The following is a 13,451-nucleotide window of genomic DNA, read 5'->3' as shown; positions in this document are numbered from 1 at the left end:
TGTTTAATGTCATTTGTGTCATTCCCCTTTCTGAAACTAAAACCTACAGTGTTTGGCTGCTGTGGTGTTTTTCCTGTCATAGGGATATTAATTGCATTTACATTATGGTTACGATTACTAAGCATTCCAGCTATAGTCAGCTCCTCAACCAGATCCTGTGCTCCATTTAGGACTAAATTAGGTCCTAATTCCACTAATTTCACTGGCAGATGGATCAGATCCAAAGTCCCTCCCCCAGTAATGTCCTTTACTGTGCTCAGTGTTGCTTAAAAACTGAATTTCTGAAATCCTGCACTTGTTTGTTAATTCGAAATAGACCAATAATGTTTGTATATTATATGGCAAATTCTGTCTACCACCTCATCATTTAAATAACAAAAAAAATCAAAACTCTGAGTATACATTTGTTTAAAAATATATACACGGTACATATGATAAATGACAAGTACACTAAGACATTTAAACCCAACAATTTTTGAAAGTTTAATATAGCTTTAGATAAAACTGAGCTTGCAGTATTAATGAATACAAGAGTTTGTAATTTTGTATAATCCAAATTAACTTGTACATTTATACAATTATAGATTGCATGCCAGAAAATGCAATTAGTTGAGTCTAATTTGAATATATACAATTTACAATATAATTCAAGCATCAATTCAGCGTTAGAGAACACAGACCTGCTGTGCAGTCAAACAGAAATACTTAAGCACTAGGGCTGGGCAAAAACAAAAGTGATGAAATTAGAGAAGTGGCTCTGGTAACAAAAATGAAATATCAACTCAGAAAAACTTGTTTCTCAAGATTACAAATCAATTTGATTGATGTTTGTGTTTGCTCTTATCAATATTTTAGTCTTAACATGTATTATATTTCAGTACATGCCACAGGACTCAGCATCCCTGCTCCCAGCAGGAAGTGAGAATTTTTTATGTAAAAAATTAGGTATTTTCAATCAATCATAACTATTTATCAAAATATTTTGCAGCACCAAGCATAACATAAAAAGGACAGTACTTTCCAATTTCAAAACATGATTTCTTCAAATTGCTAAGACCTGGTCTGTACTACAAAGTTAGGTCAACTTAAGTTCACTTGTGTTGGCCTGGTTATGTGTAAACCACAGTCAGTATCCAAACAACATTAATGCCCAGCAGAGCAGTGCAATACCATTACACAGAGCCATGGCTCACTTACATAGGTCAACACAGCGCAAGTGTAAATGAATGATCTGTTAATGCGAGCACTCTTCTAGCAACTGACCACAATATTCATGTCCCTGCAACAGTGGCTGCTCCAGTCACAATACTGAACTCCACTGTCAACAGTCACAGAGACTGGAATTCCTTAACCATCCTGCCCCTGCGTTAGCACCTCTCATGTGATTCTGAAATGACTCTTCCAGGTTGCCTGCCTTGGCAAGCATGACAACCAGCTCACCTTTGTTGTGTGCATTTGACCATGCTACCTCTACACACAGAGAGCTACTAGATTTACTCTGCCCTGGAACAAACAATTAGTCTTGATCTTCTCGGCCTGTGTGGAGAAGAGACTGTAAAAAAGAACAGTTATGGAACAGCTGTGAAAATACAAATCTCTATGTGCAAACTGCACAGCAAACACTGAAACTGCAGCACAACGGAGGTGACCAGCTGTGCTATGTCAAAATGAAGTATTTTTGTCAGGGATAGCAGAAGATGAGGGAGGTAACAAGACATCAGCAGTTGCACTGCAGACCTGTCATTTTCAGAATGAGCTGCAGGACATACAGTCAGCTAAGTAAGACACTAAGCTTTTGCAACTTCTGATATGCAGTGTCTTGGATAAATTTGCCATTAAAAAGTCTATAGTTGCTGATGACTTGAAAAACTGAAAATATTAAACATGTGACCCTACCAGCCCCCTGCATTCTATTGTGGATAAGGATGTAAATCAGTAGTAGAGTCGACTACTTGTATTCCTCCCCCGTCCCGCTGCCTCTATCAGAGGCAGCAAGGGGGTGGGAAAAGCAGGAGCTGGTGCCCCAGCACTGCCTCCGCAGTGCGGGGGGAATGGAAGGATAGGGGAGGCAGAGGCGCAGCAGGGAACCCAGCATGAGCAGGGACTGACGTAGTTTCCGCTCGCACCTGGCCCTGACTGCTGTGCTTCTGCCTTTGAAATGTAGCAAGAGCTGTGGGAGACTCGTACTACATTGTAAAGGCCAAGGCACAGCAGGGATAGCGAACATCCTCTGTCCTCTCCCCCCCTTATCGACTAGTTGATGGAAATTCTATCAACTCAATTAGCTGATGAATTTAAATTTAACATCCCTAATTGTGTACACTCTGGCAGAAGCCTGAATTGCACACCTGTATTGTGAATAGTAAGGAGAAGGGGACAAAACATGCCTGGAACCAGAAGCAGTTTGACTTTGCTCGAGACTCAAACCATTTCACCATGTGAGTGCAGATGAGGTGTCCGATGAGAAGGAAGCTGGATGTACTGGCATTATTCTTTATAATCATTTTCACTACACTGATCTCATCTCCCTCCCCAGTCTTGCTATTCTTACCCATTTCAATAATGGTGCCCATCTCTTCAGCAAATTTAGAGAAAACTTAGTATAATGTTAGAAAAAAAATGCTAGACAATAAATCCAGCAAAAGTAATATGGCCGTTTGATTATACGATTCACATCAGATCATTTCCCTGTGCTTCGGCAGAGGTAGAACAAACAGAGGTAGAATCGATGTCCACTTCTATCTTTGGTTTGTTGGGCTGAATTGAGGGGCTGTACAGAGAACTTTGTTAATATGAACAGGGTTGTCCTTATTCTCTTGAACAAGCTCAAGTAAATTTCCATGGGCCCAGGCAGCCTTCGGATGTCACTTGCAGCTGAGTTGTCTGTGCCTCAGGAGTGAGATATCAGCCAAAGTTATCAGTGCCTGTGAAAATCCTGCCGATTTCACTGCACTGCCTATACTCACAACCAGAAACACCCAGCTTCTAAACCTTCTATGCAAAAGAACGATCCTACACCTTTACTCACCATGGCTTGAGCTGTAGAGAGATGCTGAAGTAACAACTAGCATTTCTTATTACAGGGAACAATGTATGAGATATTTTTTACTTATCATTCCCTTTCCATTGTGGTTAGGAATTTAACACAATATTAGTTTTAATAAGCAAAGCTGGGCCTGGTGGTCTTAAGAGGTGCTTTCTCCAGATCTGCTGAATGTTTGAGTCTGAACGAGAAGAGAAAGAAGAAAAGGAGGATATATTCTGTGAGATCTTCCAATCCTATACAAACTTAGACTGTAACCACAGGGCTTGCAGAGGCCACATGACCATGACAATGGAAAAAGACCAAGAATGGAGAAACTGGTTGCTGCAGAAGAAGGAAACGAAGCAAAAGGTATACTAGGAAATGCATTTGGACATCAAGAATTTGTTCTGGTAGCAAACTCAGATGTTTCAGAGCATTAATGACCTATATGCTCAAAGACCGCAGACTCAGTGGTATTTCTAGTGCTTGTAAAACACCATTGTCTAATTCCAACCCACTCCCATGTAAAAACTGATGGTCTGGTGGACATCTTCAACATTACCACTCCATACTGAGTAAAGCAAGGAGAATCACAGCTACACATATACTGGCCTGTGAAAACCACAGGATCAGCCACTCTTGTGTCACAGTAATAAGTGTTACACACATGAACATAAATGTTTAATATTTACTTCTGTTTACCTTATTAAAGAGTTACTAAAAAGTTTTTGTTTTGTTTGCACTTTAGTTTTTTTGGACATTATTTGCACATTATAGAATTAAATTTGTAGAAACTCAGACTCTCTTTATTAGCTTGTACCAAATATTAATTGCATTACAGAATTCATAATGAAAGGCACTAACTCAGCCCTATTTCAATGCTGTTCAAATGAGCAGAAATTTATTTTAGTACATTATTCATAGGGGGGAGCAATAACCCATCCATATTAAAGTTCAATTCACATGAGATTTCATATAAGTATTTCATAAAAGGATCAGAAAACACTACCAACACTTACTGTTAAAATGGTCTTTTAAGGCCTTCCTCAGCCATACTGCTCCATGATTGGCTTTTCTAATAGCCTTTGTAGCTATCTGAATGGTCAAATTCAGCAGACAGCTGGTCAGCCTCACCCCTGCACCATGGTGGTAACTTTCCCCACATTGTCTTAAATATTATACAGAACACAACATTTAGTTATAACAATACTGATAAAACTTGAAAAACAACAAATAGTCTAGCAGCATATAGATGGTATCATGAGCTTTCATGGGCACAACCCACTTCAACAACAATATTGATGTTTGCCTTGTGAGGTCCAACTCTAGTGAGTAAACAGCATCAGCAGCCTTTCAGTATATCAAAAGCACATTCAACTCTCATCCTGCAATAACTGGGCCAGTGGGTGATACTTTTTTTGGTGCTGTTGAGGTGACTAAGTGAGTGATACTCAATATTGGCATTTCAGCATCAATAATTGTAATGTGTCAAAACAGGGGCATGCTCAAAAAGAGGACCCCCAATAACTGTCAGGGACATAGAATGCCAGCCCTGAAGACACAATAGTGGGGAGAGCAAGCTCCTACTACCCCATGGCTGCAGGGAAGAGAGTGAGCTCCTACCAGATTAAGGGCAGAGGGAGGGAAGAATGAGCTCCTGCAAGAGCAGGGGTGGGCAAAGGAGCCTCTGCGGGCTGGTCCAGTCCACCAAGCTGGTGGATCAAGCACACAGCCACCCTGCCACGCCTCCCACCCACAGGCCTATTGAAATCTGGGGACAGGGGGAGTGCACAAAGTCTCCTCCCCCTGGCAGCTGGCAATTCTCTCTAGGCATCAAGGGTGGGAAGGAGAAAAGACCTAATGTACTCTCCTACTCCCAGGCAAATCCCACCAGCCAGTGCTTGTTTCTCAGGCCCAGAAGCAGAGATTCACCATTTGAAGCTGCTCTGGTCCCTCTCTCCTCCTCCCCGTTATGTCTATCTGCATTCAGTTACTGTGCTTGACCATCTCTGCAACTTCCTCTCTGCAACTGTAATAGTACTCACTCAAGTTCTGCATGTACAGGGGAATCATATGTCTTGTATTAGCAACACATACAAAATTATGATGAGCTGTGCAGGGTCCATGCTTCTGCAAGAGACAGAAAAGCAGTTTGCAGGACTGTGGGAGTTTTAAAAAAATTGTGTAAAATGTATGGGCTTTGGGCAAGAACTATAGGATGATGAAAGTGGGGAAATAACCCCTAGTTTTCAGAAAACCCTGGGCAAATCACTAGTATTTCATAAAGCCCTGTAAAAATCTCACAAGGAACTGCCACAGACGGTTGCATGAGGCATACTGGGATATCTACCTGTGATGCACCACATTTTACATTCGACTACTTGTAGTGGGTATGCACAGCACCAACACAAGCACCTAAGTATGAATGTGCCCAACCCAAATGTATTGAAAAGTCTCCAGCTGAACATCAACCACACTTTGTCACACAGACATGGCCACAGTAACTTGTGTTTCACTTGCACTTTATCAACAGTTCTAATTCTCAGAAACATTTGAATTCCTAGCATAATTTAATTACTTTTGGACATATTCTTGCACACATTTATTTCCAAATTTCCCAAGGGCAAACACTAAACATTTAAGCGTAACATTGTTTTAAAGTCCAATTTCCATGCCGCAGAAACTTATATAATGGAAAAAGAGTTGCCAAAAATTGACCTGACTGGATTTTTTCAGACTTCCATAGCAGAGATGTCAAATGTATTTTGTAATAAAACCTGTCAAAGTGTCAACAACAAGGGGACAACTCACTTTCAGAATTAATCTTTAACATATCAGAATTTTGCTTACCAGGCATTTATGGCATGATACTACACACGCACACTGAATAATGTGCAAAGGGCTGACAATTTAGCCAAAGATTTAACAAGCATGTAAGACAGATCACAGATTATAAACTCTGAAAAATTCTGAAAGTAAATGTGAAATCTATAAGTACAAAATTGACAGATGGTGACCTATGCTGAGTATCATTATATTTGAATTAATGCTTTCAGCAATGTAGAACCAATTACAAAACAAAATTTAAAAAAGAATTTTTCCAGATATTTGTAGATCTGCTATTATTACTTCTTTATACAGTATTATAAATGTGCACTTTATCATTTAAAATGGTCCAAAGCCCTTTGAATCAGAACTGCCAACACATGATTGAAATCAGTTAATGTACATCCTGATTAATGTGTGTTCTCAAAGTAAAAAAGATTCTTGTTCACTGTGGTCCCAAAACTATTTTAGTTAATTACATAAAAATTACATCACATACTTTGAGACCAGAATTACTATTTTTGCTGCTGTTGTCCTATTTAATTACCCTGCTTCCAGAAGTACACTAGCTACATATTTATGGTCAAATTAATCATTCTGACCCTTTTGAAAGCAGACTACAGATGAGCCAACATAAAATTATGACTGTCTGAAGGTATCCTGAAAGCCAGCCTTATTCCTGAAACTCCAAACCAGATGCAGGAACTATGCCAAAGTACCACTTCTAGTAATAATGTCATAGCATACATTAATGAGCATTTTCAGATACTGTGATGTATGCTACATAGAAGTTCAACTTTTAGAGGAAAAATGGAGACAGGTCCCAGTAGAGGCAGCTGATAGGTGCCAAAATGCTACTGACCCATGGTTGGCTGGAGGTACTATATTATTCTTAGGGCCCTACCAAATTCTCAGCAGTGAAAAATCTGCTGTCCTCCCATGAAATCTGGTCTTTTGTGTGCTTTTACTCTATACTACATAAATTTCACAGGGGAAACCAGAGTTTCTCAGACTGAGGGTCCTTACCCAAAATAGAGTTGAAGGGGGGGAGGGGTGCAAGATTACTTTAGGGAGGGTTGTGGTTTTGTCATCCTTCTGTGCTGCCTTCTGAATTGGGTAGCCAGAGAGTGACAGCTTTGGCGAGAACCCAGCTCTAAAGGCTGCACTGCACCAGCAGCAGCATAGAAGTAATGATGGTAATACTCTTCCATGACATTTTTTGCACTGCTGCTAATAGCAGCTCTGCCATCACTCTCCAGCAGCCCAGAAGTAATGGCTGCAGTACTGGAACCCCTTCCTCTGCACACAATAACCTTCCCCACATTTTTGGGGGGTTAGTAACCCTACAATTACATCACTGTGAAATTTCACATTTAAATGGCTAAAACCATGACATTTAAACATTTTTAAATCCTATGTCTGTAAAATTGACCAAAATGGACCATGAATTTCGTAGGGCCTTAACTTTGCCACACGAGGCTAGCTCATCCCTGGCAAAGAAAAAATTAGAACAAAGTGAAATGAAAAATAAAACATTTAAAAATACAGTTTCAAAGAGGTGACCTTTTGAACTTTAGAACACATCTAAGTATATTTTAATCAATTTAAAATATTATCACAATATAGACAGCAAAAAGGAAAAATTGTTTGCCTAGATGGATTTTGTGGGCAATAAGAGAACATTAAATTTTTTGGCGTTTCAGTAAATGCTTTAACTTTAGCAATTTTTTTCAAAATTCAGAAAAATAATTCTGATCATGAAATTCCAAATTGTTAGGAAAATGAAAACAAAATATCCTACAAACTCTAACTCAAGTGCGTAGTCCCTAATCAGGTAAGTAATCACACTGAAGCACAATCAACAGCTTGCATGACTGGATCCTAAAAGTAGAAGTTGAAATTCCAGTCCCATTGAAGCGAAATCAGTATTTTGTCTTTAATGTAATTGGGGCAAGATTTCACCCAGAAAATCTAGATATTTGTTTTCATATCTTCTTCATAGACCGATACTAATGACATCAGAAAAATCACACAAATATGCTCATTTTGAACATTTTTCTTATGTTAATAATCATGAAACAAAATGATCTCACTTTATTGATTTTATATTTTGTGCTTAAAAACATAAACTCTGTTTGAAATATTTTGCCCAGCCCTAAACAGCACAATTTCTGCCAACACCTCTTATGAAGTATACTTCAAATTATCCCAGCATTGTAATGGCAGGAAAAAAAACACGAATAAAATATTAAAGCAAATTATAAAGTGACAAATAATTTAAGGCTAAGAAATTTAGTGTTTGGAATTGACTAATGCGGCTAGCCTTATTTTAAGAAAGAAAACATGCATCATAACTACTTTGAACAAAACATCACAATCTACAATCAGAAAAAAAAATACATTTTAAATTAAATTATAACTTGCCCTGAAAGTTACCTACTCATGTTTTACCTATTACTTACTCTTAAGAAACAGGAGAGAATAACACCCCCCTTTACATATTTTCAGAATATACAATATAAATATAGTAAGAATCATGCCAGAAAACTATATGCAAAAATTGCACACTATTATTGCATGCTTGTTGTGATACTACATGCCAATTAATATTAGCTCTCATATGATTCCAGTCGGGACTTCAGGTCTTATCATATTATACTTCCAGTATATCACTATCTGGGAAGAACACAGCTGTCCCAGTTTGCATGTAGTGCTTAGCAAACTCATTTTTTATCAATTGTACAGACGGTCCCCGACTTACAAACGAGTTACGTTCCAAGCACTTGGTCATAACTTGATGTGTTTGTAAGTCGGATTACATTCACTGATGTACGGCCGTACTGTTCGTAAGTGCAGATTTCGTTCATAACTCAGGTTCCGGCTGTATAGGAGGTTGGTCATAAATACGAACGGTCATAAATCGACGCGTTTGTAACTGGGGGACCGGCTGTACTCTTTTCAGAGGGTTTGCTTCCTGCTCAAATTGAATTGACTAGTAATGCAAACTTTAAATAATATCTAAATGTCTCTTTGTTATGTAAATCGATCAGAATTCATTTTCCTCAATTTGGGTGGAAGTTTCCCCTCCATTCTAGCTCCTCCTCCTGACAATTTTTGAAGCTTTGGTGGCAAATCAGCCACAGACTGACTCATAGGATCTGACATCAGCTTTGTAGTTTTAGATACCAGTTTCTCTTCTGAGTTGCCAGGAACAGAGCTTATTCGCTGAAGTTTCATAGGTAAGTCCCCAATGCTGTATGCCTTTTCAGAGGTTGTAGAACTCATCCTTAGTAGTTTTTTGGGAAAGTCTTCTCTTCCAGTCATTTTCTGCAATTTTGAGGGTATCTTTGTACTAATGTCATCTAGACCATCTAGACATTCTACAGAATTATTCCTTTCTTTACTGTTACTTACAGCTGGTCCTATTAAAGGGGAAGATATAAGAAGCATTTCTTCCTGTTCTTTCACACTGTATGGTGGTGTAGGGACTTCAAATGTTGCATGGAACTGGGAATAGTCTACTTTAAAAAATCCTTCCTCTAAGGAAATCACAGGGAAAAAACGGTGACCCCAGAGAACTTCATCTTCAGTATATGAAGTTCGGGCTTGACATGTCATCCCTGCAACAAAAAAGCAAACAATAGCCTTGATACATTATTAAGAAATAAAATTGCATAAATAAAATCTAACTTGATTTTGGATGTATAAAATCTTGATTTGTAATATTTCATATGAACACATTTTATGCTTTTTTGTGCATTTAACACACCAATGATAATTGAACTTTGAACTCAATGAAGATTTGTTCCTGTAGAAGGCAGGTGGTGTGTCACAAAGATTGCACATATGCCCTTTATTGAAACTTACCTGCATATTTTCCATTTTTTTATTTCCTTGAATCAAAGTTATTGTTGTCTCCAATATAGATATAGTCAAAAAGGCACGAGGGAGGGGACTAAATATTGGAACCACTTCAGTTTTGTTTTTCATTGAATTTTTTTGTCATTGAATACATTAAAACTATAGCTGATCCTTGAACAGAAAACAGATTTCACAAGCATTTTTTTAAATCTATTTTTGTCAACATTTTACAGCTTGCTCTTCTCCAATGTGAGCCATGTAAAAAAAGATTGCAGACCTGAACTTAACTTGGTACTAAACACATAGATTTACCACTCTAACTGGGACAGTAGACGAGACAGAGTTTTGAAACCTAAGACCTGGTTTCTGAGAGTTCAAAGAATAGCTGTTTATTTTTTCTCCATACCAATGTGATAATTGAGATACACAATTTTTATTGTATGATTGCATGCTCGTTATGAAGACTCCTATCCCTTGAAATGGTGTTGGCAGGGCAACCCAGCATAGTGAGCATGGGAATGAACATCCCATTGAGATGCATGGGATAGTTCACACCTGTCAGAGATTATTGATTCACATTCTTACATTTTCTTTGCAACCATGAAGGGTATAAAAAATTAAAACAGAAATTCTGGTATCATCACATGACCCCCCCAATATTGGGCCCTAGGCATGGGCTTATAGCAGGGGCAGGCAAGATACAACCTGAGGTCTGGATCCGGCCCACCAAGTCCTTTGATCTGGTCTCCAGCCCTCCCCTGCGGCATGGAGCAGTGGCCGCTCAAAGTGGGTGGCTGCTCCCTGTTGCTCTCTGCGCTGCAGGAAAGGGGGAAGAGGAAAGAGGTGTTGCACACTGCCTCTGCCCTTAGCAAATTCTCTCAGCTTCAACTGACTGAAAACTAGGGGTGCAAAATCCTGTTTAATCAGTTAACTGGTTAACTCTTAAATGGGAGTGGGCGGGAGGAGGAGGGAGCTCCAGCCCACGCTGGGCTGGAAAGGCCCCCTACTGTAATCAGGGTCTGGTCAGGCATGGCACAGCGGGCTGCTCCAGTCTGTAAACAGGGACTGCTCTGGCCAGGCTGGAGCACCCCCGCACTCTCCAGCCCAGCTACTCCGGCCAGGGCTACTTCAGCCCAGCTTCTGGTTAACTGTAACCAGTAAGCATCACCCAATAAGAGTGATGCTTATCAGTTAACCATTCACATCCCTACTGGAAACCAGCCAATGGGAGCTCTGAGACTTTGCAGGTGGCAAAGAGTAGGTGCAAAGTTTTGTTTTGATATCTGGAACTGCAGTGTGAGCTGCCGCAGTAGTGGACACTAAACAAAAAATAAACTGTACTAAACTTGGTCATTGTCCCACAAACACCAACTACCAGAGGGGTAGGTAGCACTGACTATTAATGGATTTCAAAAGTCCAGAAACATGCTGAGAAAAAAATTGTTCATACTGCCAGTCATTCCTATTTTATTGTTTTATATTGACCTCAAAAGTGAACCTCAGTTAAAATTATTGTTTATGTGGTGTCTATTCTGTTCCCAAATTTGTAGATAACAGTAATATAGTTTAACGACTAATTATTTAGATTCTAAATCAGAAAGTAACTAATATTGCCACTGTATTGGTCAGCTGTGTCTTTAGGGCTTAAATGAATAATACCAAATCTTGAGGACTTAAATGTTCTTGTTTATTCCCATCTGGACATTCTGTTTATATTTTCAGGGAGTAGACCATCTGCAATGCAGAACTAGAAACAGATTAGTTATCTTGCCATCCAAGGAACACAACACTGATTTGGAGCTAAGAACTCCTAGGTTCTACCCCAAATTTTGCACAGATATAGGAAGTGACAGGTCATTTAACCAACCCCTGTTTTCAGTACCCAAAGGTAAAATGAAAATAACATATTGCCCAAAAATGCTTGCATTAGCTATCAGCTGTGAAGGTTAATTAAACATTTCCAAACACTTTGAAGATAGCATTTATATAGCATATTATAAGTACCATTATTGCTGTTTCTCTGCAGCATTTTACAGGCCCTAACAAGCCTCGGCCTCATTCCCTTCTGTGTCACCTGTGAGAGGATATCAGCATGATCATATGTCCATAAAGGTAATTTTTTTACTATGTAAAGTCTACCACCTACAAACACAAATGATAAAAAACATATTTTTCATAAAAATATTTACAACTATAATGTTTTTATAAGATGTTGTGATGTACTGTAGTATCCAGCAGGATATATAAATGTCGTTAGATGTTGAAATTAATTTAAAAAGTTCAACAACTTCCCCAAACTGGCAAATGTAGTCTTTTCCCACAGAATTTATATTACAACACACACACAAACACACTAGCGGGAACTTAAAAGAAATGTCCGCATCCTTTGAAATGCATGTTTTTGGAAAATTTGCTTTAATAATCACTGATGCACCTGCCCTACTCATTCAACTACAAAATCCAAACAACCCTTATTAATAGATTATTGTGTGTCAACTCCCACATTTTATTTTGAGATGGCTTTCAACTCTCCACTATGCATTCTATTTAATTTCCTTCTGGGAAGCCACAGAGAAAAGTTAAAGGGATTAAGATTAGATTAGATGACCTCTTGAGGTCTCATCTGGCCCTACGATTCTAAGTGTGAAATTAGAGAGCAGCATGGACTGTGTAGGGCAACAACAGAGGGGGAAGTCACTCCAACTGGTTCTCCAGTCCCTTTTAAGGTTACCACAGTCCATTCTGTATCTCAACTGGTGCCCTATAACTGGAGCATGAGGATGCCCAGCACCATAGTATATTGGCATGAGTTTGTTCCAGTGCAATTGCTTTGGTACAGAAGTAGAGAATTATTAGCAGCTATATGTTTTATAACAAAGGCCACATATGGGCCAAAAGCAGGCATTGAAAACCAGTTAGAGGAAGTATAAAAAGCAAAGCACAAGTCATGGCAAAGACTAAAAGACGCAACATTGACTCGAGGCTGCTTTTATATATTCATTGAAGAAAACTAGTCATAATTCAGCCAGCACATACATATTAAATATTTATGTGTAAACATGAACATGGTATCTCAAAAGAGCACCTTGCAAACACAGTACTTGTGTCTGGTTATATTTTGTACAAAGGATACCCAGAAAGGTATCAAAAGTCATGATCTGCTGAAACTCATTGTTCCGTGAAATTATACAGATTATCATTATATGTGGAGTAATGAGTTTTCTCTATATAGTTATTACTGAAATATGTTGCCAGTCTAGAAGATGCCCACAGGTAGCTCTCCATGGGCAACAAAGAAAGTGACCCATGCCCAGGTAGTTGTTAAACAACCATCACCAGCCACTGACCAGGGGAACTGTAAACAAGAGATTTAAATTCAATGAGAGACAGTTATGCAAGCACCACACAGCAGGAATGTCTCAATTCTGTGACTCAGCAAAGCCCATCAGGACATGACTGGGCCAGTATTTTTCCAGGCTCGTGAATTGAGAGTACAAATAAGGGATCTTGGCATCATGAGATCATCTCCCCACTCTACTCCCCAACTCTGAGGGCAACAACACTGGGAGGACAAAGATTTTGAACTGAGGAGATTAGTCCCAGGCTGAGATGGGAATTCAGTCTGTGTACCAAGAACTCTAACGTGACTGTAACATCCAGTGGGTGAGAAAAGCTTACTGAGTCTGATAAAGTTCAGGATTTAGACTGTGTATTTACTTTTTATTTCTTAGGTAACAAT

The 13,451-nt window shown here is 39.0% G+C and overlaps 1 protein-coding gene across 4 annotated transcripts in view; it reads right to left on the bottom strand.

Moving 5' to 3' along the window:
- Positions 1-381: 381 nt before the first annotated feature.
- KCNJ3 (potassium inwardly rectifying channel subfamily J member 3) overlaps positions 382-13,451 on the bottom strand; it is a 202,266-nt gene continuing 189,196 nt past the window's right edge. For 2 of the 4 annotated variants that reach the window (XM_025185924.2, XM_075933420.1), the window contains one exon: positions 385-9,471. In XM_025185924.2, the coding sequence (XP_025041709.2) occupies positions 8,885-9,471 (587 nt within the window). In that variant the 3' untranslated portion in view covers positions 385-8,884. Of the gene's footprint in view, positions 9,472-10,417; positions 10,529-13,451 lie in introns of all 4 variants that reach the window. The other 2 variants (XR_012905167.1, XM_075933421.1) reach the window with 2 other exon arrangements.

This window comes from Pelodiscus sinensis, chromosome 7 (genome assembly GCF_049634645.1).
Source record: "Pelodiscus sinensis isolate JC-2024 chromosome 7, ASM4963464v1, whole genome shotgun sequence".
In the NCBI taxonomy this organism is placed as follows: Eukaryota; Metazoa; Chordata; order Testudines; family Trionychidae; genus Pelodiscus; species Pelodiscus sinensis.
The sequence above is the reverse complement of the archived record's forward strand: the minus strand, read 5'-3'. Positions and strand labels throughout refer to the sequence as shown.